Source organism: Mytilus trossulus, chromosome 6 (assembly GCF_036588685.1).
Source record: "Mytilus trossulus isolate FHL-02 chromosome 6, PNRI_Mtr1.1.1.hap1, whole genome shotgun sequence".
Taxonomy (NCBI): domain Eukaryota; kingdom Metazoa; phylum Mollusca; class Bivalvia; order Mytilida; family Mytilidae; genus Mytilus; species Mytilus trossulus.
In genome coordinates, this window is record NC_086378.1 from 56349299 (window position 1) to 56377091 (window position 27793).

General features: G+C 31.4%; 1 protein-coding gene across 2 annotated transcripts; it reads right to left on the reverse strand.

Annotated features, from left to right (window-relative positions):
* Positions 1–27640, reverse strand: LOC134721568 (low-density lipoprotein receptor-related protein 12-like). 2 transcript variants are annotated; one of them, XM_063584665.1, is made up of 13 exons: positions 27554–27640; positions 24954–24998; positions 22527–22668; positions 21621–21835; positions 18085–18219; positions 16344–16505; positions 14165–14311; positions 12290–12439; positions 10507–10860; positions 6671–6787; positions 5835–5948; positions 4827–4952; positions 1–4328 (listed from the first exon to the last, which is right to left on the reverse strand). In XM_063584665.1, the coding sequence occupies exons 1-13, from the start codon at positions 27567–27569 to the stop codon at positions 3481–3483; spliced, it is 2571 nt and encodes an 856-aa protein (XP_063440735.1). In that variant the 5' UTR covers positions 27570–27640; the 3' UTR covers positions 1–3480. The 2 variants fall into 2 exon arrangements, with proteins under 2 accessions (XP_063440735.1, XP_063440736.1); XM_063584666.1 differs by lacking the exon at positions 24954–24998 and having other exon boundaries at positions 27554–27633.
* Positions 27641–27793: the final 153 nt, after the last annotated feature.

The following is a 27793-nucleotide window of genomic DNA, read 5'->3' on the forward strand; positions in this document are numbered from 1 at the left end:
TTAAGCCTACATCCTTTATTATAAAATCAACATGTTATGAGAGATTGTTGTACAATGATGGTATATTCTTATTTAAATTTTCATCTTTCATAATCAAATTATAGAATATAGGCTACAAGGGAGTGATGTGTAAATAGATAAATGATTTCAAACAAAATAAAGTCTTTTTTTAGGAAAATCACAAGGATAAATCAATCTCATTTTATCCTTTAAAATTGTTTGCAAATTTCCAGTGTGTTGTCTGAAAATTTGAATTAAGTACTTTATATAAACAATGATCATATAACCCAGCAACAAATTGATGACTTGGTATAAAATTATATGAATGATTCACTCACAATTAAATATCTAATTCAATTTAATTAGGTCAACTTGATTCAAGTTGAAAAGTAACAGTGATTCTTATCAAAAGTAAAATAAAAACTCATCATAATCATCTATATCATAAATCAATAAACAATTTATTCCTGCAATAGGAACAAAAAAATACCAAAATGATTTTGTTTAAGTGTCTACAGCACTATATATTTTTTTACTATTACATGTATCAATCATTTGAATATCAGATAAAAGGATTCACTGAAAAAAAAAATCAAATACATGATGCATTATAAATGATTTTACATATTTGTACTTGGTGTATATGTATGTGTACTATTCTGGTTATATCATTTAATAATATAACAAAAAGGAGGAAAACAAAAAAAGAAACAAAATTTAAAAGTAACAACAAACATATACAACTTTAAATAACAACTACAACAAAATTAAAAATAAAATATACAAATGTCTCTATAATTGGTTTAATAGTCTAAGGCCACTTTTAAAAATAGTTGTGTTTCTAAAACCTTAGACATTTTCTTCATAAAAGAAAGGAACTGAAAAGTTTTAAGTAATACATAGACTTTAACTAGACACAGAAATTATTTCGACAGTGTCTAGGGCTATCATATTTCTGCTACAGCTATTTTTTTTTGCATGCAAAAAAAAATCAACATTTGAGAATTTGATTTTCCTAAAGTAATTTAATGCTTGTATCTATAAGTATTCCAATATATTGAGATGGGAGGTTGAAATTGCTTACAGAATTAATTCAACTTAAAAGACAGAAAAAAATAAAGAAAAAAACCCATTGTTGAAGTATATATTCTTACAAATGTCAATTCAGCTTCACAACAAAAATTATAATTTATCTTTAATTTTACAACATTGTTTAAACTTAATATATTACATATTAATGGTAATACAGAAATAATAAGCTGTCATTTTTCATATTATGGCTCTAAATTGGCAGCTGTATTCTATTAGGGTTCTAAACAAACAAATAAAAGATAGAGTAATGATAACAACTTTATTCAATAATGATATAACAACTTTATAATGAGAAATGTACACTGTACATATATTAATTATGAATGCACATATAGAAAGGTTTATCATGTAGCCAGGTATGATTTACCATACGATTTAAAGTATTGATAGTTAAATTTTGGCTAGGAGCTTATATCATAAATTGAATATTTTTTTTCTTATTCAAAACACATACTACTATATGTGTGTAGCACATGCTCAGTACCTTCCTATCAATAGGATACATGAGCATCCCTTATTTGGTCAAGAGACAATTAGTGATATAGACCCTTCTCAAAACTTTTTTCCCAGGATGCTAGATAGCTAAAGCTTTATGATAATAAAAAAAAAAAATTACCAAGACAGTCTACTGTATGATTAGTCAGGAACAGAATTAATAAGTAGTTTGTAATATTTAAATAAGGTCAAGGGTTTCTGGCATATATCTGATAACTAAATAGCCACAGACATCTTCCAATAAAATAGAATCTGTCTTATGATAAATAAATAGTATTGTTTATGTGATAGCTAACACTGTCATTCGAAGAAATATCTATGTATGTCCTTTAAAAAGAATTGAATTATTTCATAAATGGTAGTAATGGAAAGATTCTTTCATCAGGGCAAATATTCAGAAACTGATATTTAATATCTTTTATCATTACGCATAAAATTTAATTTGTTTATAGCATTACCGGTTTAACATTAATATCTATTTGCATTTTGTCCCCTAGAGAAAAGTTTACATATTTCAGTTCTATTTTTAAAATTTGTCGTTTATGACAGAAAAATCATACAAATTTTCCTAACACATTTCATCCAACATGTAAATAGAAAATTATGGCATTTGCTAAACATTTTCTAAACAAACTAAATTGTCAATAAATGATAATGTTTCTAAAAACGTCTCTCATTTAAAAGAAAAGTTTTGAGATCTTTGAAAATATCATAAAATTATACAAGAGTGTAAAAATAGAATTTAACAATGGAATGGACAAGTAGAGGTTATATGCAGTCTGGAATAACATATCAATGAGACAGTCATACACAATAAAAAAAATAATGGTTCTCTTCCACAGACTTGTGATATTTATTGAAAAATGAAACTTCTACCTTTTTTTTGTCTTACAATTGACAATACAAAATATCAAAATCTATTTTAAGTGACCTGACAAGTCAATCTCTTGTAAAAATGAAAAAAAGAAGATGTGGTATATATGGTTGCCAATGATACAACTCTTTAAAAGAAACCAAATGACACAGAAGTAAACAACTTTAGGTCACCATACAGCCTTCAACAATGAGCAAAGCCCATACCAAAGCTTACATTATCCTAAGTTAAATCTACTTAATTATGCTTTTGCTGATAAATGCATGTGATTTTTTTTTAACATAATTCTACATGTACAATGAATATACAAATAATATTGTATTTTTATTTAAGAATAAATATAAAAAAAAAAGATGTGGTATGTAATAAAGTCTTAATATCTTAAATTGTTGTTAACAAAGATTCATTAAGCTGTCAAGAAAGTTGGGAATGCATGCCAGTAGGATTTTTAACGTAATTAAGCTAATCGTCTCTATCAAACAATTAAAAAAAAAATGTGGAAGCTTGGTACATGCATTGAGAGCAGGCAATTCTTTTTTGGCAGAAATTAAAATTTGTTTTATCAGACACACAATTAAAAAATAAATAAGACAAACAGTTTAATAGTCCGCGCTTCTCCTAACTATACAATATTTAATATATTTAATATATCTTATCAATATAAATGCAAATCACATTTTTTATATATAAAATTCTAGCTTTATCTCAATCTTAAGTACATTTACTTCAAAGTTTTGGTATTTAAAAAATAAAAAAATCATCAATATTTAAAAAAAAAAAGATCTTGTCTTATGATTAAAATAATAAGTAAATTCTAGTTATAAACTGGAGTAGAATAAATCAAATTCTCTAAAATCAATTTCCTACTAGAGGAAAGCAAATTTCAAAAACTAAAATAAAGTATAATCAAAACAAGTATAGTTTTAAAATGTAAATAACTTTTCTTTAAAAGATATGTCACAAAAGTTTTTTATAAAAAATATTATCACATCTTTCACAGTATGGAATTTGACATTTAATCAAATCACATTCTCAGCTATTGTAAATTCACCATAACTATTATTGTCTGCCGATTCGTTAGAGTTGAGAGAGCCTTCTGAATTATTACGTCTTCGTGGAAGAGTTTCAACTACAATGTCAATAGTTTTGTCAGAAGCTTCATCAATACTATCACATGATGCTATGGTTGTAGCGTCTACACTACAGACATCAGCTGATTGACAATCAGGATCTGGTAGGGTAGAATGTGATTGGTCGACGTCTTCACTGTCAGATTCTGTTTTATTATTTTGGCTGCTTCTCCTGTAACAGGCTGTAACAACATTTTCCTCAGAGATGCTCACTTGAACAGAATCATTTTGATTATCGTCACTTTCGGACTCGTCTGAACTACTTTCTGGAAGAATAAGTAAAGAATTCGAATTTTGTCTTTCGAAATCTGTATTGACAGAGTTCTGTGCCTCTGCAAGACCATCTTGTTCCTCTGGTTCCCTGTTATCAGCATTATCTGATGTATTTTGAGATTCTCCCTCAACATTTCCTGTTCCTGTTTGTGACTGATTTCTGTTGCGAGTACGTCTTCCTCTCCTTGATGGAGGTCTGTTTCCTGTCTGCTGTAGATGTTCAAGGTAATCTCGTCTAACTTCATCATAAGGTCTAGATGTGAGCATGGCCTCATGATACGGAGGAGGAGCACGTCTTCTCATGAATTCTGAATACAATCTTGACAAAGGAGTTTCATGTCTTTGTCTGTGACCGTGTACTCTAAGATTGTAGAGTTTACATGTACACCCTAAAGCTACTACAAGAAGTAGTCCACAAATCAAAGCACCACACACAGCTGCTATCTTTATCAAGTTACTGGTATCTGTAAATAAAATTTAATAAATTTAATTAAAAGTTGAAGTAGCTCAATTATTAAGAACATGAAAATATAAGGGATTTAATGGGAAAACAATGGCCCTTTTCTATCATTGAATAGGTATTTTAGATTAAACAGTAAATATTCAACTGTTTTTTTATGGTGAAAATTTGTTCTTGAGTAACCTTGAGAAAATAAATCACTGTCCTTTAATGTTTTTGTTCTAAATCACTGTCATTTAATGTTTTAGTTCTAAATCACCATCCTTTAATGTTTTAGTTCAACATTTTCAAATATTTGATGTAACAGACCAAATGATAATGTTTTGGGCAACTACAACCAAACAGCAGTGAGTTGTAGTGAAGACCCTAAGCTACTCTAAGTCAATGACAAAAGCTTTAATCCTTTAATTTCTTTTTTGGCTTATAAAGGTTAAGGACAAGGCTCTTTCCAACTATAGATGTTGTCATAGGTCATGTGACTCCTGTTGCTACTAAAACTTACGTCTACAATCAAATTCATCACTGTTATCACCACAATCGTTTGTTTTATCACACTTCCATGTCTCATATATACATCTCCTATTATCACACAAAAATGTTCCATTGTGGGGTCCACATTGTGTAGAAGCTAAAATGTAAAGACAATATCTTAAGGTGGTACCTAACACTACAGGGAGATAACTCTGTGATATCAGCTAAACGTTTTAATTACGTTGCATGGTCAAGGGAATATTAAGCTTCTCGATGATCAAAATTAGTGTTTGTCAAACTGCTATATAACCAGTGTAATTTTTCTGATAAATTGGGTGGTTCAAATATTTTGAAATTTTTATATTTTTGTCAAAGGGTCAAACTACATTCTTTGTCAAAATTTTATAAAAATTTAACGAGCCACCTTAATCACATATCATACACATGATATACAACTTTTTTTATCACACGGAAATGTATCAATGTTAGGTTAAGACTGTACTGTAACATATAATATCTTTTGTTTTATAAATTTATAAACAGTGTTCTCCTTTAAAGTTCACTGTCTAACGACCTGCATTATTTGTAATCCATAACTGATTTAAGATAATGGAATCCCATCAAACACAAGACATGTACTATAGGAGACGAGAGCTCAGTGATAGTCTTGTTCTTTACTTTGATAAGAGTCACCAGGAGTCAATAGATGTTCAAATTTGTAAATATATTTGAAATATACAAAACACATGAACAAATTGACTGAATCTCTTAAACTCTTGAACAAAACAAAACTGTTGGAGGTAACATGGTAAGCCTCTCCTGCTTGCATTCATCATCTGCAATATAAATCCAAACAAACCATGCCTGTAGCATTCATTTTTAAATGATATCACATACTGTTACCCCGGGCTGATTTTTTAGTATGGAATTTACTGATAGATGAAGGCCATACAGTGACCTGTGTACATCCCTTAACTACCAGTAGATTACCACAAGATTCCCCTGGTTATCCCTGCCCAATTTCAAGCATCAAACTTACAGCAATAAAGTTCATCCATCATGTTGGTACAATGTCCTACACCATTACATCTCTGTTTGGCTTCATAACACTGATTGATGTGTGGTCCACATGTAAACTGGTCACCACATTTATCTGTTAATATAGATGTATTAATATATTATTGCTTGCTTTATGTTGAATGACAAATACTTTGGATTCAATTATATGAGGGGGGATAGAAGGGGGCCTGATCCCGAAATCCTGGGCTTAAAAACACGAAATCCCAAAGTCCCAAATTTAAATAAAGTAAAACCTGACATCCTGAAATCCGAACAAAAGAATTCCCGTATCCCGACCCGAGCTTAAAAACACCTGATCCCAGAGTCCCGATAAAGGTCCTGTCCCCCCTCAAAGATTGTAAATTCATTGATATTTGATTTCGTGGTTTTGTATAAATGCTGAGCATAAATTCATTTATTTTCTTAGGTCCCAATGTTTTGGTGTATTAATGAAAAACAATATTTTAGTGGATATTTGATTTCATAGTTTTTTCAATTTCTGCATGCAAGCCTAAAAGAAATTTCTGCTTGCTGAACATATAAAATTGTGAACTACCTATACCAGCAGATTTTCATGTTTATTTTTTACTTTTTTTTCAAATCTATTTCAGAAAGTTGTAATTGTTACTCTGGAATTATAAATGTCAAAAATATATGTTCCCCCTTTATCAGATGCAGATCAACACATTCTTAATGCTTACATAATTTGATCAAAATCTGATATACCAACCAACTACGTATACATCAGCAGATAGTTGTTTCATTGGCAATCATACCTCCTCTCCGTAATATATCTTATATCGAACTACAACTTACAACAATTTTTTTCGTCGTATCCAGATAAAGGACAATCCCAAATACCATTACACTTATGGTGTGTGTCATAACAATCCCTTTCTCTTCCACAAAGGACCTGCTCTGCAAGACAGTTTCCTACAAAAAAAAACAAGAATGCACGGCATGAAATGTCATAGAAAAACAAAGGATATGGGGTATTCATCTATGACACAAAATAAGAACATGCACAGCAAAAATCAAATAAAAAGCAACTGCGCATGCAAAGCTCTTTTTTTGCTGTTCTTCATTTCAAGGTCACAGCGAGGTCTTCAATACAGAGCAAAAAATTTGAAATAATAATTTGGTTAGACTATGCTTGTTTTACCATGTTTACTAATTAGGTCTTTCACCTTTCGGATGAAAGACCTATTGTTTTTGTTCTGATTATTATTATTATTATTTTTTTTTTTTTTTTTCTTCTGCCTAATTTTTTTCTTGCGTAGTATTTATGTTTCAAAAGATGTCGCTTAGATATTTGGAATATGATATCGCATAGTTTATACGCTTTTATATCTGACAACTGCGGAACCAAAAACTAATACGTTGTAAGAGTTAGGTCCCCAAACACTGTTTTTCTTGTGGCAACTACTCTTTCCCAACCGTAAAAGATTAAGACAAATTTATTTTACCAAATTGCTCTTTATATCCTCAGGATGTTCTGTTTTATTTTGACCGAAGCGGTATAGAGATTCTATATGAGAGTTATTCCCCCTTTTGTATTTGAAATTTTGAAATGTATTTTAAACTGGAAAACCATAAGTGATAGGGACCTAGGGTCTTTTGATTTGAGATCCTTGGTCCAAAAAAATGAAATTTAGGTCAAGGTCAAAGGTCAAGGTTGTATTCTAGATTTTTATTTGTCTTTGATTTCCCTATAACTTTACAATGGTTATAGATACAGAAAATTTAGATAGTGAAAAATGCTTGGTACTCCAAGGGGCAACTTTGTTACATTATGACTGTATTGGTTTTACCATTGTGTAGGGGACATAATCCCAATTAAATTGATTAATGGTTTATGTAAAGCCATTATTAGGCAAAACTTTTAACCAAATGTCCTTGACCCATAGGGTCTTTTGCAATGACATTGTGAAGCAATGACCTTGACAAAGGTCACATGGTCAAAGGTCAAGGTCATGTACATATGTGATTTGGGGCACTACTTGGAGAGTTTTATGTGTGTTTGCCAACCAACCAAGCAATCAATCAATCATGATCATGATCAATCAACCAAAAATGATCATGATCAATCAATCAATCATGTTTCCGTCTCATGTGTTTATTATAGGGTTTAAGATCTTCTTTGTTTCTTTTTCGCTGTTTCAATTGACCCTATCCAACTTGTTTAACCAACCAACCAACCAACCAACCAAGCAAGCAACCAACCAACTAATCGATCGATCAATCAATCAATCAATCAATCAATCAATCAATCAATCAATCAATCAATCAATCAATCAATCAATCAATCAATCAATCAATCAATCAATCAATCAATCAATCAATCAATCAATCAATCAATCAATCATGATCATTATCAATCAATCATGTTTCCGTCTCATGTGTTTAATATAGGTTCCAAGATCTTCTTTGTTTCTTTTTCGCTGTTTCAATTGACCCTATCCAACGTGTTTAACCAACCAACCAACCAACCAACCAACCAACCAACTAATCAACTAATCAATCAATCAATCAATCAATCAATCAATCAATCAATCAATCATGATCAAGCAATCATGTTTCATGAAAAATTGAAATTTAATATTGTTCTTGCGTCACTTCTGAAAAAAAAATCCACATGTTCTCTGAAACTACAAGTACAATCGACCTCAAAATTTGCAGTCAGCAGGGCATACATGTACTAAAAGTTTATAAAAAAACTTGATGCAGATATCTCCCAAAGCTTTTCCTAGAGAAAAGAAATGGCAATGCCGTAAAAATTGCTTGCTAGGTCCGTAAATCTCAGTAAAAACCTACAATGAAATGTCCGCTCAGAGATTGAAATACTCATCTGTGTTACAAACAGGTGCTGAAAAATGTACAATATCAGAAAATAATCAATAAATGGGTTTTAAAGTTACACCGGATCAATTAAATCCAAAACATGCACTGCCCGTGAACTGTCATCAAGATGTCAATTTCCTACAATGACAAAAGAAATTACATTATGTACATTCCATCTCTATACATGTTGTCTGTTCAACGTCCCAACCTAAAAAGAAATAAAAAGACTAAGTTTGAGTTATTATAAACCCGTGTCACGTGATGTCTCGTCAATCTGGTGCGCGCACTGTACCTAAAATAAAATAAAAACTTTCCAAACTAAACATGAAACTTCTCCGGTAACACAATAATATAGACCCCATACCGAAACAAACAAACGAACAAACAAATACCCCCCCCCCCCCCCCCCCCCCATATAATCAATTTCAAAGGGGGAAAGACCGCGTACAATTGCTTTTTAAAAGCAATTGATTTATATTTATTATAGAATTTTGTGTTAAAAGCCTTTAAGATAAGTTGTTATTTCAGCATGTTCAGGTATCACATTTTGACATAACCAATGATTCATGAAAATGAGGTACAGTTGTATGAAGTTATGAACCCTGCCAGACAGACATGTAGAGTACAATCATTCCATACACCAAATTTGGTTGGCCTTACCACACAACATTTTATTGACCAATGATCCATGATAAATGTTGTCAAGGTCAGACAAAACCTCGATGACATTGATAATACCTTACAACCATTAATTCCATTCACAAATTGAAGTTGATCTTTGCTTGTAGTATTCAAGACCTAGCCATAAAAAACTTAATATAGTTGACCAATATTATCAGAGTAGTGCACATTGACAACTTAATGTTAACGCATGTACCATGAACTTGATTCTACATACCAAACTTAATTGTTCTATTACTCAAAATAAGTGAGAAAATCGTGTAATAAGATTTAAATGAGGAATGTGTCCATAAGACAAAGATGATGACCCCTCTTGTGTATCAAATAAAGTTTTAAAGGGACATTTAGATCATCCACCATCTAATTAAGTACATGTATAGCTAAGTTACCACAGTGGCCACTGCAATGCAAAATTATTATTCCAGCATTATCATAATTAGATTCTGAAGCAATGACACTGTTTAAATTAAACTGTATATAAATAGAATGTCTGGATTTGTCAAACTTGCATAGAACATAGAATGTCATTATCGTTTTTTTTTATAGGATATGACATACAGATAGTTCAAATTGTAAGGTCAATTTAGGTTTCTTAACATTGCAAATACAAATGCTCACAGGACAGATTACTGATATCAAAAGGCATTTTAAGTGTTTTCTCTTTCCAAAAATGATAATTTGTCAAAAAGTTGAACTGTGAGCTAGTTCTAACTAATGATACCACTGCTATAAACATTTAGTAAACAGAAAGTTGATGAGTGATGGATGAAACAAAATGCATCACTTGATGTCAGTATACCATTATCACAAGCTTGATACACAATTTTAAAAAGCTGTGGTTAGTAGTTTCTGACCAAAAATTAATGTGACATATGCTAGGACTGATGAGGGGGGTTAGGAGGGGCCTTAATCCCAGGCTTAAAATCACGAAATCCCAGCCTTAAAAAAACAAAATCCTGAGGCCCCGAAATCCCTGAGCTTAAAATCACCTGATCCCAGAGTCCCGATAAAGGTCCTATTCCCCCTGATGGAAACATGGACGCATTTTTATAAAGACAGAGAGAAGTAAATCATATAAATCTGTTTGATATAAAATAATTCATGTTGACTGCCAAAAAAATTTACTGTACCTTTATTTTGATATGTAAAATTAAATCCTTTTTCTTTGACAAATGAATCAGAATAGAAAACAATAGTTAAATCACTTGACGTTGATTCAATCACTAATGGTGGTGTGTTCAGACCATAGTAAGTATTAATAAGCCTAGACGAGCTGTCTGGACCATCGTATACTGTCAGATAGTCTGTATTTTCTGTATCTTGTAACTTAAAGCTTTGAAAGCGTATCTGTATTCCCGATGTTTTTGTTGTGTGAAGATTCCAGACACATTCCATACTGTCAGGGTAACTGTTCGGGTATCTTGGTGATGTGACGAATCCTCCATAACGTCCTACTTCAATATCTTTGTTACAATTATTTTGACCTGTGAAAATAATAATATTTTTCAGATTATTTTTTCAGAATGAAGCAAATCCACCAAGGATTAAAAATGTCCCTGAGAATTTGATGTTTTTTAAATCAGTTCAAAACTTTTCACATATAAATAGTTGATATTAAAATACAGAATGACTTCTTTTTTTTTTTGCAAAATGATGAAGAAATGACTCATCCAGTATGCATTATTTGCATTTGTAATGTTAACTTTTAGTCAAATTTTCAAAAATTCAATAACAGTTTCTAAAATAATTTACCTTGGCCAATTCCCCTTATTCATTTAGTTTTTTTTAACTATGGATTCAACAATTTTTGTCTAAATAGATATAGGAAGATGTGGTGTGAGTGCCAATAAAACAACTCTCCATCCAAATAACAATTTAAAAAAGTAAAAGAACATTTTGAATCCTAGGTTGCAGTACAGGGTTTCTGTAGATTTTATGTTGGAAAAAATACACGAAAAAATACACGATTTTGTACAATTAAGATATGTTGACTTTAAAGCCTAGAATGATTTATTTGACTAGGTAGTAAGGCTTTAAAAATAGACCCATTAAATAATTTAAGAGCCAAATGATGGCCATTTAGATATTCTATGATAAAGTTGAATTTCAAGGCAATATTTGGCCTTAAAAGAATCTTGTAATTTGTTTTACTGGCTAACATGGAAAAAGCCCTGCTAAAAACATTCCCATCTTTGTGAAATACAATTACAATTGCCATAGATTACTACAATGTATTAACGAAATTATATGTAAACACAGCATTTTCTAGGTACATTTTGTATTCAAAATGATCTTTTAATATAAATAATATTAATCTAGGTGACAATTTCAACCTCAAAAACAGTTCTATCAGGAGAATCGTTTAGTTTCAACACAGGAAATGCAATAGTGGAAAGTGGTTAAGATTCATCTAAAATAACAAAACTTGGAGTCACTTGCTCATTTTATAAACCCCAATTCTTATCCTTTGGCCTAAAATGTCACACCTTGAACATTCTTTTGTTTTCAAATCAAGGGACTTTGAATACTAACATCAAAGTGATCAAACAGGCATCATTCCCTCCTTTATTGTGTAACTATTACGTTCTACAGTGCATTTGAAATCATTAAAAGATATGAAACCTTAAATAATTCCACAGTGCCTTCTGACTCACATCTCAGACATTCCTGCAGGTATTAGAATTGGTAAATTTTTAATTAATCAAAAATACTTAATTCCATTTCGGATGCTTTCGACATTACTTGTTACCTGTTTGTAAAAATTTAACATTCGTAATTTATACGCATTTGATTGGTAAATAGATATACCTGTTCACTTCAGGTAAATTTTCACAAATATTTCCTGGTCATATCGAAGAGTTTACTGGTTAATTCAACACATTAAATTTAGATACTAGATCAATATTAACTTACTGCAGATAGAGTCATCCTCGTCTTCTCCAGAGAAACAGTCTTTATTTCCATCACATATATACTTCTCTGACAAACAAACTGCCTGCCATGTTCTACTGGATCTACATAAAATATCTTTTCCATGACAGCCATCTGGGACAGTAGTATAACCTTAAACAAACAAAAAACTTACAAACATTTCAACTTTAAAGACCATTCATTTGAATGGTTTTTTTACTACCAACATAATCATGCCAAAAAAATTTTAGAACACTGTCTGCAACTAAATCTGGCAATAGATTAATTTGTAAATTTCTCATATTCTACTGTTTTGAGTTTTCATTGATAATGATATCACCAACTTATTTCTCTACTAATATAATATATCAACATATTTTGAAAATTTTAATTACAATTTTCAACGCCAGAATCAGCCATTTAAGTATTTTACTATTTTAAGAATGATAATAACTCTCTGATTGAAAACACTTAAATAATTTGCATTGATCAACGCCTTGAATGCTGACAAAATCAGAACTTTTTTTAGAACCACCTTTTTAAGGTCACCTCTCTTGAGCGATCACTTTTAACACTTTCCATAATTGCTTAAGGATGTTTGCTGCTCAGTTTCAAAATAAATAACTTTTCATAAAACTAGTATGTATTGATAGGGAATAAATTAAGGAACAAAAAAAGTAAAAATAATATAGTCGTCAATGTGCTTATTTTCAAGATATTAGCCATTAGAGTTTTGGCGGGAAAATGTTCTCTCTTGATTTTTCATAGCTTTATCATTGACCAATTAAAGTTCTCAAATACTATTAAACTAGAGGCTCTCAAGAGCCTGTATCGCTCACCTGATTCTATTTGGGTTTTTGAAATCATATAAAAAAATATAAATTAGGCTAAAAGTAATAACACAACCTCATAAGGAAAGGAACATTCAGGCTATGTTTGATTTCATTCAATTCAGTGGTTTTCTAGAAGAAGACTTTTGTATGCATTTCCCATAGGGTCCTATGTTAAACTAAGTCCCCCGCTGGCAGCCTCCTTGGATGATGGATCAGCTACAAAGTAACAACACTTGGTCAGCACCTCATTAGGAACATTCATGCAATGTTTGGTTTCATTCCATTCAGTGGTTCTCTAAAAGAAGTCATTTGTATGCATTTCTCATAGGGTCCTATGTTAAACTAAGTCCCCCGCTGGTGGCCATCTTGGATGATGGATCGGCTACAAAGTAACAACACTTGGTCAGCACCTTATAAGGAACATTCATGTCATGTTTGGTCTCATTCCATTCAGTGGTTCTCTAAAAGTAGTCATTTGTATGCATTTCCCAAAGGGTCCTATGTTAAACTAAGTCCCCCGCTGGCGGCCATATTGGATGATGGATCGGCTTAAAATCTGAAATTTATTAAAATTGAAAGGGAGTTTACATCAATAGATATAAACAATTCACCAAAGTTTCATGGACAATGATGAAAGCCTTTTTGAGTTATTGTCCAAAGTGTTGAAAATCACCCCTTTTTTATGAATAAATCCCCATAAATCCAAAACTTAAAATCCGAAATTAAAAAAAAAATTCATGGAAATTGGTATGGTGTTTTTGAGTTATTGGACAACGGACGGACGGACAGACAACGGTATACCATAATACGTCCCGTCTAAAAGACAGGCTTATAAAAAGAAAAATGGGGGTTCATTTGGCAATTTTTTTAAGGCATTCAAATGGATAAAACCAGAAGATTCCAAAAATCTGGCAAAAACTTCAAAACAGGACAAGCAGACATCATCAATGCCGGTTTAACTGCTACCAGTTGTCCAAACCTTTAGCCTACACTTCACATACTACTTGCTCCCCACAATATAAATAGACTTTTCCAAAATATTTACCACATAAGGAACTGTTTTCGTCCTCCCCTCCTAAACAATTGATTTTCCCATCACATTTGTAGTGACTGTCTAAACATTCCTCTCTTTGATGGTTGTAAATTGGTCGACATAAAATCTGTGATCTGTCACACACTGGTCTTTTTGTTGCTGCATAAAAGAGAAATTAGTATGTCACAAGGGAAGTCATAGCTATGACATCATAAATAAGAATAAAAGCTTGCAAGGATACACATATATTTATCCTCATTATTTCTTTTCTTAGTAGGTTGTATACAAATTTAAGATGCTTAAGGATAATCTGTAAACTTATTGCATTGTTTAACATTTTTACAGTTTTTCCACAGGAAACTTTTCCCACAGGTTCCATTTTTACAAGTAACTTTTACAGGTTACAGATATATGATTTTTAAGTTTTATCATATATTTAGTACAAAATAGCTAATAAAGGTTCTTTTTTCCAGTCTGTATCACCTACCCTGTATCGCATACCCCGTATCGCATGGCTAAACCTGTATCGCATACCCTGTATTGCATGGTAAAATCCGTATCGCATACCTTTTTTTTTTTTTTTTTTTTTTAAACTTAACTCAGTTTTTTTTTTGTTTTTTTTTGCCTAAATTTTTTTCTTTCTTAAAATAGGTCAATTTTTTGAATGACATCATTGTTTGGTATGGAACGTCACGAACATCAAGTTTTCATATTGTATGGTCCGAGAACACAATTAATTCGTAGTGCATTTCTTTTAGAACATAAATGAAAATAAAAAAAATCCCACCTGCGCTTTCTCAAAGAAACTTTTACAGTGTGTTGTACTACTTTTGGGACAAATTATATCAAATTTATAGAAAACTTCATCGCCTCTAACTCAAAATATGGACAATTTTATGTTTAGGGCGTCTTGAAATCTTTTGACAGCTTCCGAAGTGCTCATTTTCAACCTTTTTCAGCTGGACCAAATCACTACTTTCCTTTAAAATTCTGGACCCAAATTTTTTTACAGTGTCATTTCATCCCTCTACTTGCAATTTGAGGCAGTGAACATGGAGAAATAAATTTGGAAGGGGTATAAAAATTAATGGCAAGTAACCCACTGTCAACACTAGGGACTATATTTGTGAACAACGAAAATCAAGGGACGACAATGGTGGTCTCGGACCTGTATGTGACGTCACGAACATCAAGTTTTTACAACAAATTTTTTGGCACACTAAATGCAACTATAAAAAATACAAAACACTCAAATATATACAAAAATAAACAAAATATTTTCAAAACAACAGATTGTAAGGTAACCTAGGTGCTTCGTATAAATAATTGAGCAGTTATTTTAAAGCTTTGAAACAAGACAAAAGCAGAACTGAAGGTAACCCATTGCTATGGATCAGAAAACAGTTCATATAATATAAAACTCTTATGTTGAAATATATGATAAACCAGTATTAGTAACACTATCAAGTAGGTACCAGTTGCAGTTGAATATCAGATACATAGAGAATAATACATGGCAAAATCCGTATCACATGCCGTATCACCCTCAACCAATATCGTCCCTCGGGCCTAAAGGCCCTCGGGCTGATATTGATGATCGGGGTGATACGACATATGATACGGATTTTGCCATGTATTATTCTCTATGTATCTGATATTCAACTGCAACTGGTACCTACTTGATAGTGTTACTAATACTGGTACTTGATGTTCAACTGTAACTAGTAGTAAATTGACATTTTTGATGTAACTGGTACCTGATATTGTTTCTGAGACTGGTACCTGATTTAAAACTATAACTACATGTAGTAGTAAATTGATATTTTTTCAGTCACTGGTACTTGATATTGTTACTTAGACTGGTACCTAATGTTAAACTATAACTACATGTAGTAGTTAATTGATATTTTTTTTAAGTAACTGGTACCTGATATTGTTACTTAAGACTGGTACCTGTTGTTAAACTATAACTACATGTAGTATTAAATTGATATTTTTTCAGTAATTAGTACTTGATATTGTTCCTTAAGACTGGTACCTAATGTTAAACTATAACTACATGTACATGTAGTAGTAAATTGATATTTTTTCAGTAACTGGTACTTGATATTGTTACTTAGACTGGTACCTAATGTTAAACTATTACTACATGTAATAGTAAATTGATATTTTTGCTATAACTAACACTTACCACAGTTAGATTCATCCTCCCCATACATACAGTTGTTATGTCCATCGCACTGATCACTTGGGTCTACACATATATTATTATACCAATTTACAGATTTACAGCTTATCTCACCAGGTTCACATAGGTGTTGTTTGGTTGTTGTAGGAGCTTGTGTTGTCTTTTCTATAAAGAAATTAAAAGATAAAATTCTATATCCTGCTTTAATGTTATTTCAGGTATTCTTCAGGCACTACGGCTTCCTCCACTAATAATATTAACACTGACCGCCACCAAATAGCCCAAAAGTGGAGTTTAAAGTGATGTTAATTTACAAAATCATATAAAATTTCATAGATATAATTAGAGAAAAAATGTGGGTCTCAATAATTATGATTTTCAATTAGTCAAATTAAATGGAGCACTTGCATTTATGCTGCTAAAACAAATAGCCCCTTCAATTTTTCTTCTACCAAAAATATATTGCCGGTGAAAATTAGTTGATTCATATAGATTCTACCTCTACATTGAGAGTAATATAAAAATTTATCCACTCATGACAGTAAAATATTCAAATTTAACTGCAGAGATTGGATAAATATTGTATTGCACAAGATTTGGTGGAGGAATCTATTTCTCTAATGAATTTGAAAACATTATGCACACAAATTCAATCTTTCCTTTTGAATGATCTGCAAACAGATGTGCTCCTCCTTTGAGTAGTAATCAGGTATGGTTGCCTTTTTTCACAACGTCACAATAGGTTTAAAGGAAAAAAAGAAAATTAGACGTCATAATTGAATTTTTATCATAATGAAATGAGATCCAACGAACCACATGTTTATTTAATAAAATAATCAACAGGTCAGGTAATGGATGAATCGAGTAATAATAAGGGAAATATAGATTCTTATATTGATACCAGTGGATAAATATAGATCCTACCACTGCATCGAGTGTAATACCATATTCATCCACTCGAGACAGTTTAATTTTCAAATTTAAAACGCGAGACTTGCTTCAGCGATTTAAATATTTAAAATTTAACTGTCTCGAGTGGATTAATATCGTATTTGGTGGTGGAATCTGTTTCTCTAATGATTTTCTAACATTATGTAGGCAAACTTATTCCTTCTTTTTTAATGATCTGCAAAAAGTTGCGTTCTTTTTATGTGATGTCATCAGGCATGGTGGCCTTTTTTCATGCCGTCACAATAGGAATTCAGAGGAAAGCAAGAAAATTCGACGTCATAATCGGATTTTAACCAATGAAGTACTGAAATCAAACGAACCACACGTTGATTAAATTTTTTTTACAATGGGTGCAGAAAGGGATAAATTGACGAAGAATTAGAGAAGCGTATTTATCCAATTGAGATAATTAAATTATCAGTTCCGAGGCTCAAGACTTAAAAACTTAAATTATAATTCAACTATCGATGACAGAGAAAAAAAACTGCAGCTTATTTAACGGTAAGAACGGTAAGAATCTGTCTCTCTTATGATTTAAATTAATTTTCTTTTTTTGAAGAAAAAAAATATCCCTTCAAGTGCCTTCTTCATTCACAAAAGTTGTCAATTTCATTAAAACCTATTACCACTTTTAGATTTATTCAAGGACCTGATAAAGGTTATGACCCTAAAACTCATTCCAATCATCTTCTAAGATCACCAGCAACCACACCTTGATTTTTTTTTTTATACAGTGGGTTCAGAAAGGGTTAATTTATCCTAGAATAAGAGAAACAGTAATAACCCAACATACTTGTAGGGCAGCCAATCTCATCACTGTTATCCCCACATTCATTAGCATCGTTACATCTCCAGCTATTGTAGATACATTTCCCATTAGAACATTTATATTCATCTTCTTCACATTTTGATGACAAACGCATGTAACCTTCAAAAAACAATGTCTGGCCATTATAAGAGTAGGTTTATAAACAATACAATTAGAACTATTTCTTGACTAAAAATATTGCAATCATACTTAAAATTCTTCAATGAGAAAAGTTGTTATTGAACAAGGCTTGACACACTGTTACCGTTATTAGATGAAATATATATTCAGGGATTTCTGCCTTTTAACACATAAGATGTCTTTCTTCACCAGGGGTCGAAATTGGCGCTGGTCCGGTGCCAGTGGAATTTGTGTCCGACCAGTAGATTTTGTCAGCTGGTGGTCCAGCGGATCAGTAGAAATTTTTCATTAACATCACTGATTGCATCTCTATCTCGGTTTGTTTACAAAGAAATAAACCTGAGAAATTATTTTTAGGGTACTGGGGGTACTATTTTAAAAGAATTTTATAATTAATACCTCAGGCGACCGCACTACACAACACAAAATGTGGAAATTTTTGGATGAAGTTAAAATGCTAGGCATAAAAAAATAATTAATTTAGTGACATTCAAAAGAAAGATTTTTCAAACTGACAAAAGGAAACGCTAATATAAATTATCTCAAAAGATTAAATTGTAAAGTCGATTGTTATGTAATGCATTGTAAACCATGTGAACAATTTGCAGTGATAGAACTAGATGAGAAATGTATTTTTGTAACTGGATCTTCAAATTTTAAGTAAGATTTTGTACTTGCTCATGAACAAACAGAACAGCATAAAAATCTACTGGAATAAAGAAGTGGAAAACAGCTGAGGAAAATAAAACTAAACATCTGTCTTATCTTTTAGTGGTTATCAAATGCATGTCATTTTTGAAGGACCAGTAGATTTTTAGCCGTACCAGTAGATTTTAAGTCCACTGGTTCGGCTGGCCAGTACACTAAAAAGCTTAAAAAAAAGTTGTGTTCTAATTAGCAAAAATATGTTTGACACATATGCATAATTTTACTGTTTATATTCTCATTATTTTTATTGTTATTGTAATAAAAATGTATACATTTTAGCAGCTTACATAAACTGTATTATAAACTGTTTATCAAACAACATATATTTACCCTACTTTAAGTTTTTAACTTATTGATATGAAAATGTTATGTACAGACTTCACCGGGAGGAAGTGAGAACAGCCAAACAGTTTTAAGGTATCTTTGTTCATTTGGACATAAAACATGTATAACACTACTGTATTTGTCCTATTAAAATCAAATAAATTCCTTCATTTCATGCTTTTTGCTCATTTTAACATGGGTAGGCATTATATTTGACGATATTTTCTAACTTGCTAAGTCTCACTCTCAGTGTAAAATATCAACAAACATAATGCCTACCCATGTTGAAATGAGTATAGAGCGTGACATGAAGGAATTATTTCTTAAATAACATGATTGACATGGTTGCTCACAGCAGATGTAAAATGTGTGTAATTTAAGTTACCAGTAGATCAATTATGAAAAGAATTTTTATAGAATAACTTATCCAAGAACTCAAATAGAGAGAAATATTCAACGAGTGATAGAACAACACATTATTTCAAGAATGCGCCTAGCGACTGAGTAAATTATCAGTGTTGTTCGGTCACGAGTTGAATACTTTTCAATATTTGAATTCTTTAATTAGTTGTTCTTTTTATTACATTGGCAAATGGCTTTTTTATATTAAGGTAAAACATGTAAGGAACTATATCTTTTTTTACAATTTGTTTTGATCCACCGTTATTGACGTCTTGACAAAGCCTATTGTTGTCTGACGTCAGAGAGTGAAATAACCACGTTTATTTCACATGTGAAATTATTGGTTTTTATTTAACTGGGAAATCAATGTAATTCATTGCAACCAATGTAATAATCCTAGTTATCTGTTTAGTGGCATTTTGGATTTTGGAACGGTTTGACAACATCAACAACCCAACATCCTTTCAAATAGGGCCAATTTATGTAATGATACCAATGCAATGTTGATAAATTGCTTCGCTGAGAGCAGCTGGATACGACAGCACATGTCCAACCCTAAAAAGTTGGGGCCAAAATGGACACAATATTCTTGCTTGATACAGGTCTGAATTTGGATTGTTACTAAATTTTTGACACTTAGTAGCTATAAGTTTCTGACACAGAATAACTGTAGTCAAAGAAATAAAAATTGGTTATATGATTGGAACTTATAATCATTTTTATTTTGCTTTTGAGCAATACACTATACTGTTGAATATTAACCACCCCAACAAAAAATTTTGAAGAAATTTTCCTTCAATTTTAAAATCTGAAACGAGAAAAATTGTCCCCTCCCCTTCCAATTTTTTTTCACCTACCCCTTTCCATTATTCCTCAAAAAAAGACTTTCCCTTAAGATATGGTCAGTATGTCAATTCAAATTTCGAATGAAGCTTGCAACCATAAATACATCTTAAAAGTTTCAAAATATAAAATGTCATACATAGTCAGTATGGGCTTTGCTCATTGTTGAAGGCCATACAATGACCTATAGTTGGTAATTGGTTGTCATTTTGGTGTCTTTGTCTCATTGGCAATCATACCACATCTTCTTTTTTAAAGTCATGGCTAAAATTAATATTAATCAATAGTAACTGCTAAAATTAAGTTGACAGCTAATCACCTCAAGACAATCACCATTTCTTAATACACAATTTACAAGCAGTGTATGGGAGGTAATCAAACAGTGTTCTTTAAGTTGATTTGGATTCCCTCCCTTACACTGCTTTTAAATTGTCTCAATTGTCCTTTATCTAGAAAAACCCTTGTTTTTCCCCGAAATTACTAAGTGGTTTGAGTTTACCCCCTCCCCCCTTTTCCCCCCTAAAGTCAATCTAACCGTCCCTTTGTAGTTTGAAAACTTGTTGTATAATTTCAGCGAGATTCATACACTTTAACAGAAGTTATTGTCTGGAAACTACAAAAATGCTTATTTGGGCCCCTTTTTTGGTCCTTTATCCCTAAACAGTTGGGACCAAAACCCCAAAACAGAATCCCAACCTTCCTTCAGTGCCAGTAATAAACCTTTTGTTACAATTTTATTGAATTTTATTTACTTATACTAAAATTATTATCCGGTAACCATCTGTCTTCGGACGACGCCAACGTGATAACAATTGCGACCAAAATTTTTTGTGGTTGTATAAAAACATTAACTTTTTGGGGAAAATGATTAATTTTTATGCACATACAAACAAATATATGTAGTGTTGTATCTAAGTGGGCATCTTTCTTAATATGTATTAAAGTATTTAAAGATCCATTTTATAGTAAGTTAGATTCCTTCCCTATGGTGTTATGATTTGGTTATCGTAGATATATAGAATATGTTACTGTTAAACAGCTATTGTTATCATCAAATCCAAAATCACATATGGGCAACTTTTATAAACATTTTAGACTAATACCTCTTGTATACTTTGCAGTAAATCCTACATCTGCTACAGATGTATTTTGGTAATATTTAATCAATACTTTTGTATCATACATATCAGATATGTATACAAATGGTGTTTGGCTTCCACAGAGCTGTCGTCCCCCTATTGCTTGTCCCCCAATTGTTAAGTAGTTACTGCCACATGTACCATCAGATGACCTTTGACCTATATTTATTTGACTAAAGCTGAAATATAACAAGCAAAAATCTAATCATTTTCAAATTATACAAAATCAATCATTGAGTATTAATTTATGTTTGAAAGAAAAGTAAGAGAATTGACATATGGCCAAAGGATTGTTTTTTAATTACTGAAATTTATTAAAAATTTTATTTGGAAAAAAATAAATAAAACTTTAGCTAAAACATATTCCAATATTCCCTGCATCATTCATGTCATTATTAGAAATGAAAATTTATAAAATAATGTAAATGGACAGTTATAAGAATTAGTCAAAGCAGTATGGATGTTATTGATTTATAGCAAAACTGTGACTATGTCACAACAGCAAGATAACGTGCCTAATGTACATTCCTTCTTCATTATTGGTGTTGTCAGTGACATCCACAAATATTCACTCTAGATCTGTGGTTAAAGTTTTTTAATATTTTATAACTTTCTTATACTATCCTGGATTTCTAACAAATTTGGACAGAAGCTTGTTTCTGGTCATATTAGTATCCACAATTAAAACTAATATAAAAAGACTAAATTTTGGAGATATATATGTAAAATTTGTTCAAGAAAAAATTAACTGATTATATATATACATGTAAATAACCAGTACAATAAACTAAAGAAAATCACTGCTGACAAATTATCTCCCTTAACTAATCTAAGTCCTCTATCAAAAATTATCTTCCCTTGAAAACCTACCTGACAGTTACCACCTCCTGTGAAGTTGACTCCCATGAAGTTGGTTGTATACGTATAAACCATTGCTGACAATAGACAGCAGGTCGAATGAATGGAATGTCTATTGACTCTTTCCTCTCTGTTAACTCCTCATGTTTACAAACTGAAATGATAATAAAACACCATGCTTTATTCTCTTCTAATTCAGAAATTAATTTAGGTTTATGTTTTGTTACAAGATGTCTTTCCTAAGAAAAGTAACTTTCACTTCAAAATGGTTACATTATCATAAAAAACAAACTTTAACTGTTAAAAATCATCCTCAGCTGTGTCAATATTCACATGTAAACAAATGTGTTCTGCATCAGTCATCATGATAATAAATACATCCTCACATCAGGTAACATATATGTAAGTAGATTACTTATAGTCATGTAAGAAATAAGCTTAAAAATTTACTCAAGTAAAAATAAATTGAAAATGTGTCAATGATTAAGGCACCCATGATATTGCTGCTTGCATATACAATGTTATTAAGGGATATAACTAGAGGACTGTAAAAGAGACACAACCTGAAATTGATCTATGCTTTATGGTAATAAGCATTGTGTATGAGTTTTATAAAATTTGGTAGTTGCAAAAGAAAGTATGAGAATGGTAACAAAAAAATCAGCAGTTTTCCTATACAAAGGGTTACATATATATATATATATATAAACACTTTGTGCCACCTCCACTGTGGGTTTAATAAATCCTAGGAGTAATCCATTTATATTCCCCTTTTACTATATTGAAAGGAATTCAAACTAAAAACAACAAGGTACATGTATTGGATATTTTTTTATGCATGTTTTAACCAGTTGAGCATTTTGTATGACTGTTGATTTGATGCTGTTTAAACTTTCATGGAAAACAACCTTGATTGGTAGCAAGTTTGATCAGTGGTAGTAACGAGAAGGACTCTGCCATAGTTTTCTCTGTTATTGCAATTGCTTCTAATTTTGTTCATGAGTAAACAACAGCTTGGGTAATGGTTGAGCTTCATTGTTTTTTTATTAAGTTTTTGAAGAAAAAAACATCAGTAACTAAATGTCTAGAGTTAAAATATCAAAAAGTTATCAATTATTTTTTTAATTATCATGATTATCAGATATTATTGGATGCTGAATCTTTTACCTTTTATAGCAAGACAATCTTAAGAATCTGAGATGATCATAAGACACCCATGATATTGCTGCTTGCATATAATGTTATAAAGGGACATAGTAAGAGAACTGTAAAAGTGACACAACCCAAATTTGAACTTGACCTGTGTTTTGTGGTAATAAGCATTGTGCATGAAATTCATAAAATTTGGTGGAGGCAGACTAAAGATAAAAATTTGTAAGGGTTCCACGGAACCCAGTGTCTTGCCTATTTTTGCTGTAAATCGCAGGCTCAACAGCAATGAGGAAAAAAATCAAAAATATTCCTCTTGTTACTATTTTATGATTGTAAGAAAATCTAAGTCCGTTTAAAAGTAAATTACAGAAAAAACGGAGTAATCTTTTTACAAAATTTACTTCTGGATACAATTTAATGATCATAAATAAGCTTCTGTCCAAGTTTGGTACAAACCCAGGATGCATGTAGTTTAAGAAAGTTATTAAAATTTTAAAAAACTTTAACCACAGAGTGAATGTTATGGTTCCCCACAGAAAAACTAAGTCCATTCAAAAGTAAAATATGGAAAAAATGGATTTATTTATTTACAAAATTTACTTCTGGATACTATCTTATGATCATAAACAAGCTTCTGTCCAAGTTTGGTACAAACCCAGGATAGTTTAAGAAAGTTATTAAAATTTTAAAAACTTTAACCACAGAGTGAATGTTTTGTTTCCCCGCAGAAAAAACTAAGTCCATTTATAGTAAAATACGGAAAAAATGGAATTTTATTTTTACAAAATTTACTTCTGGATACTATCTTATGATCATAAACAAGCTTCTGTCCAAGTTTGGTACAAACCCAGGATAGTTTAAGAAAGTTATTAAAACTTTAAAAACTTTAACCACAGAGTGAATGTTTTGTTTCCCCGCAGAAAAAACTAAGTCCATTTATAGTAAAATACAGAAAAAATGGAATTTTATTTTTACAAAATTTTCTTCTGGATACTATCTTATGATCATAAACAAGCTTCTGTCAAGGTTTGGTAGAAATCCAGTATAGTTTAAGAAAGTTATTAAAATTTCAAAAACTTTAACCAGAGTGAATATTTGTTGACGCCGCCGACGGAATGTAGGATCGCTTAGTCTCGCTTTTTCGACTAAAGTCGAAGGCTCGACAAAAATGGTAACGAAAAATCAGTAATTTTTCCTTACAAAGGGACATAACTCCAAGGATAAAAAAGAAGCTTCCAAAATTTGATATTGACCTGTGTTTTGTGATAATAAGCATTGTGTACTTACATGATGCAACTAATTCACATTGTAAGATCAAGATGAAAATCAAAGCTGAAAATAGAAATCACAGACATGGCAGATACATGTACATGTAAACAAAACAAGATGAGTTTTTTAACTAGTGCTCACTAATTGATCCAATAAGAAAGAATAATTTCCTACATGTCATATGGAATTGTTCTAGTTTACAAGGTTTTCCAAACATATATAGGTTAAAATAATCAATTGTATTAAGAAGTTATTTACTGTGGATTCATCTATTTTCGTGGATATCAATTTTCGTGGATAGAGAAAAAATTACATGTTCGTTGAAATTTAATTTCGTGGTTTTGACAAAGTCTGCATACAAACCTATAGAAAATATGTTATTCGTTGAACATTTAATTTCGTGGTTCACCTGTACCCACGAAATCCACGAAAATTGGTATCCAACGAATAATAATGAATCCACAGTAATATTTAAAAAATAAAAAAATAAAGAAGCTATTTAATTAATGTGTATGTACAAATAAGCATTGTTCAAATTTTACTTCCTAAATATATCCCTACACAGGATTCTTGTTGAGAAATTTTTATGGTAAGTCTAGGGACTCATCTTTTTTTGGCCAAGGCGAGTCCAAAAATGTGAAGATGATGCAATGCTACGTTTTGTACACTGTATATAACTTTATAAGCAAAAATGATAAGTGAAACTGGGAGGTATGAAAATTTGTCGCTTGAAGAAAGATGTTGTTTTAATTGTTTTAATACTGTTGAAGATGAATATCATGTTATTTTACATTGTCCTGTATATAATGATCTTAGACAAGTTCTTTTTACTGAGTCTCTTAAAATGGATTTTTTTTTATTCTTCTTTAAATTTCATACTCATGATTATGAAACAAAACAATTTTTTAACAATTTAGTCAACACTATGTATGCCTTTAGAATTGTTTTACATTTTTTTTGGTTAGATATATATAAATGCTGATATTCAAGCTGATAATTTAAAGTAGTATACAAAAGTAAAATGTAAATATTCTTTTAATCTGCATTTTTTCCTAACTGTAGCTACATGTAGGTTATTTGTTGTTGAGAATATGAAGCAGAATAAAATAGTTTGTAAAACTACTTTTACACATACAAAACGTTAGGTACATGTAGGTTGGTCGGTTGTATAAATGACATGTGTGCATTTCATTGATAAATTGCGTGGGATAGACTTGCTGAATTTATACATGATGACTTCATTGCCTAATATTTTCATGTATCAAGTCTTGTACATGATCTTAAAAGTATAAGGTAGTAAGATCAAAGAGAAAATTTACAAATTGCCAATAATACAATGTATGTTAAAATTTCCATGTTTCAACTCACTAGCCACATATTATTGACTTCTTCATGTTCTTAGATCTCTTTAAATGATGTGAACATTCCAGGTGCGGGAATCTTGCTACATTGAAGACCTGTTGGTGACGTTCTGCTGTAGTTTTTTTCTACGGTCGGGTCCTCATTTCCTTTCTCAATTTTATTAAGGGTTTGTACATGTCGTATGAGAACATGAAGGGTGTGATCATGTAGGGTGTGATCATGTTGAGTGTGAATGTGTGGCATTAAGAGTAATTGGGTTGAACAGACCCAAATTCGATAAGGGATTGTTACAAAAATAATTTAATTGTTGTAGATGATGTTAGAAAAAATAGATTATGTTAAAGGCTATTGTTTCAGAAAAAGGAGAAGGTTTAAAAACCATTAAAACGTTCAATCCCGCTGCAAATGTTTGCACCTGTCCTCTGATGTACAGTAGTTGTCGTTTATTTATGTAATTTACAAAAAATGTATATGTGTTTCTCATTTATTGTTTTTTATATACATGTAGATAAGACCTTGTGTTTTCCTGTTTGAATGGTTTTACACTAGTAAATTTGGGGGAATTGGGGCCCTTTACAGCATTGTGTTTGGTGTGAACCAAGGCTCTGTGTTGAAGGCCATACATTGGGTATTCGTACATTGACCTATAATGGTTTACTTATATACATTGTGTTACATGGATGGAGAGTTAGTCTCATTGGCACTCACACCACATCTTCCTATATCTATCAACAGACAGTTTAAGACAGTAACCAATATGTGACCTAAATGGGGGGGGGGGGGGTAGGACCTTTATCAGGACTCCGGGATTAGGTGTTTTTAAGCTCGGGATTTTGGGATTGACCCTTTCGGGATCCAGGAATTCTTTTTTTTCGGATTTCGGGACGTCGGGATTTACTTTATTTAAATTCGGGATTTGGGGATTTCATGTTTTTAAGCCCGGGATTTCGGGATCAGGACCCCTCCTAAATGTTATCTTTATCATAATCTCTGTTTGTGTTCACTGGTATACCAGTTTGGGATCACCAACTTCAGGAGATCCATCAAAAAACATCTCTGAACTTTGACTGTGTTGACCATTCACGATATAATTTGACAAATAATCTATCATGATTACATGTATGTCAGTAACCAGGTGATGTCAATAATTTGTGTTGGTAAAGATTGTTTGATTGTTATAAATTGAACTGAAGGTTTGAATCTACGAATAGAACTATATTAATTACATTACGCAAGTGGATAATATATAATAATACCTGTGATCTGTAACATTTAAAATTTCGAAAGAAATATTGTCAAAAAACATAAATAAAACAACTTCCTGCTGATAGTCACACTAAAATTAGAAGGACCGACGGTAATCTTTATATTTCGGAAAACGGGAGACAATTCTCAGCTGAACTTTTTTTTTTAAATTAACTTAGTCTTTTCGATCCCTGGTTTGATGCTGCCACTATATGTAATGCTAAAAGTGAAAGAACAAAATTGTTTATGGT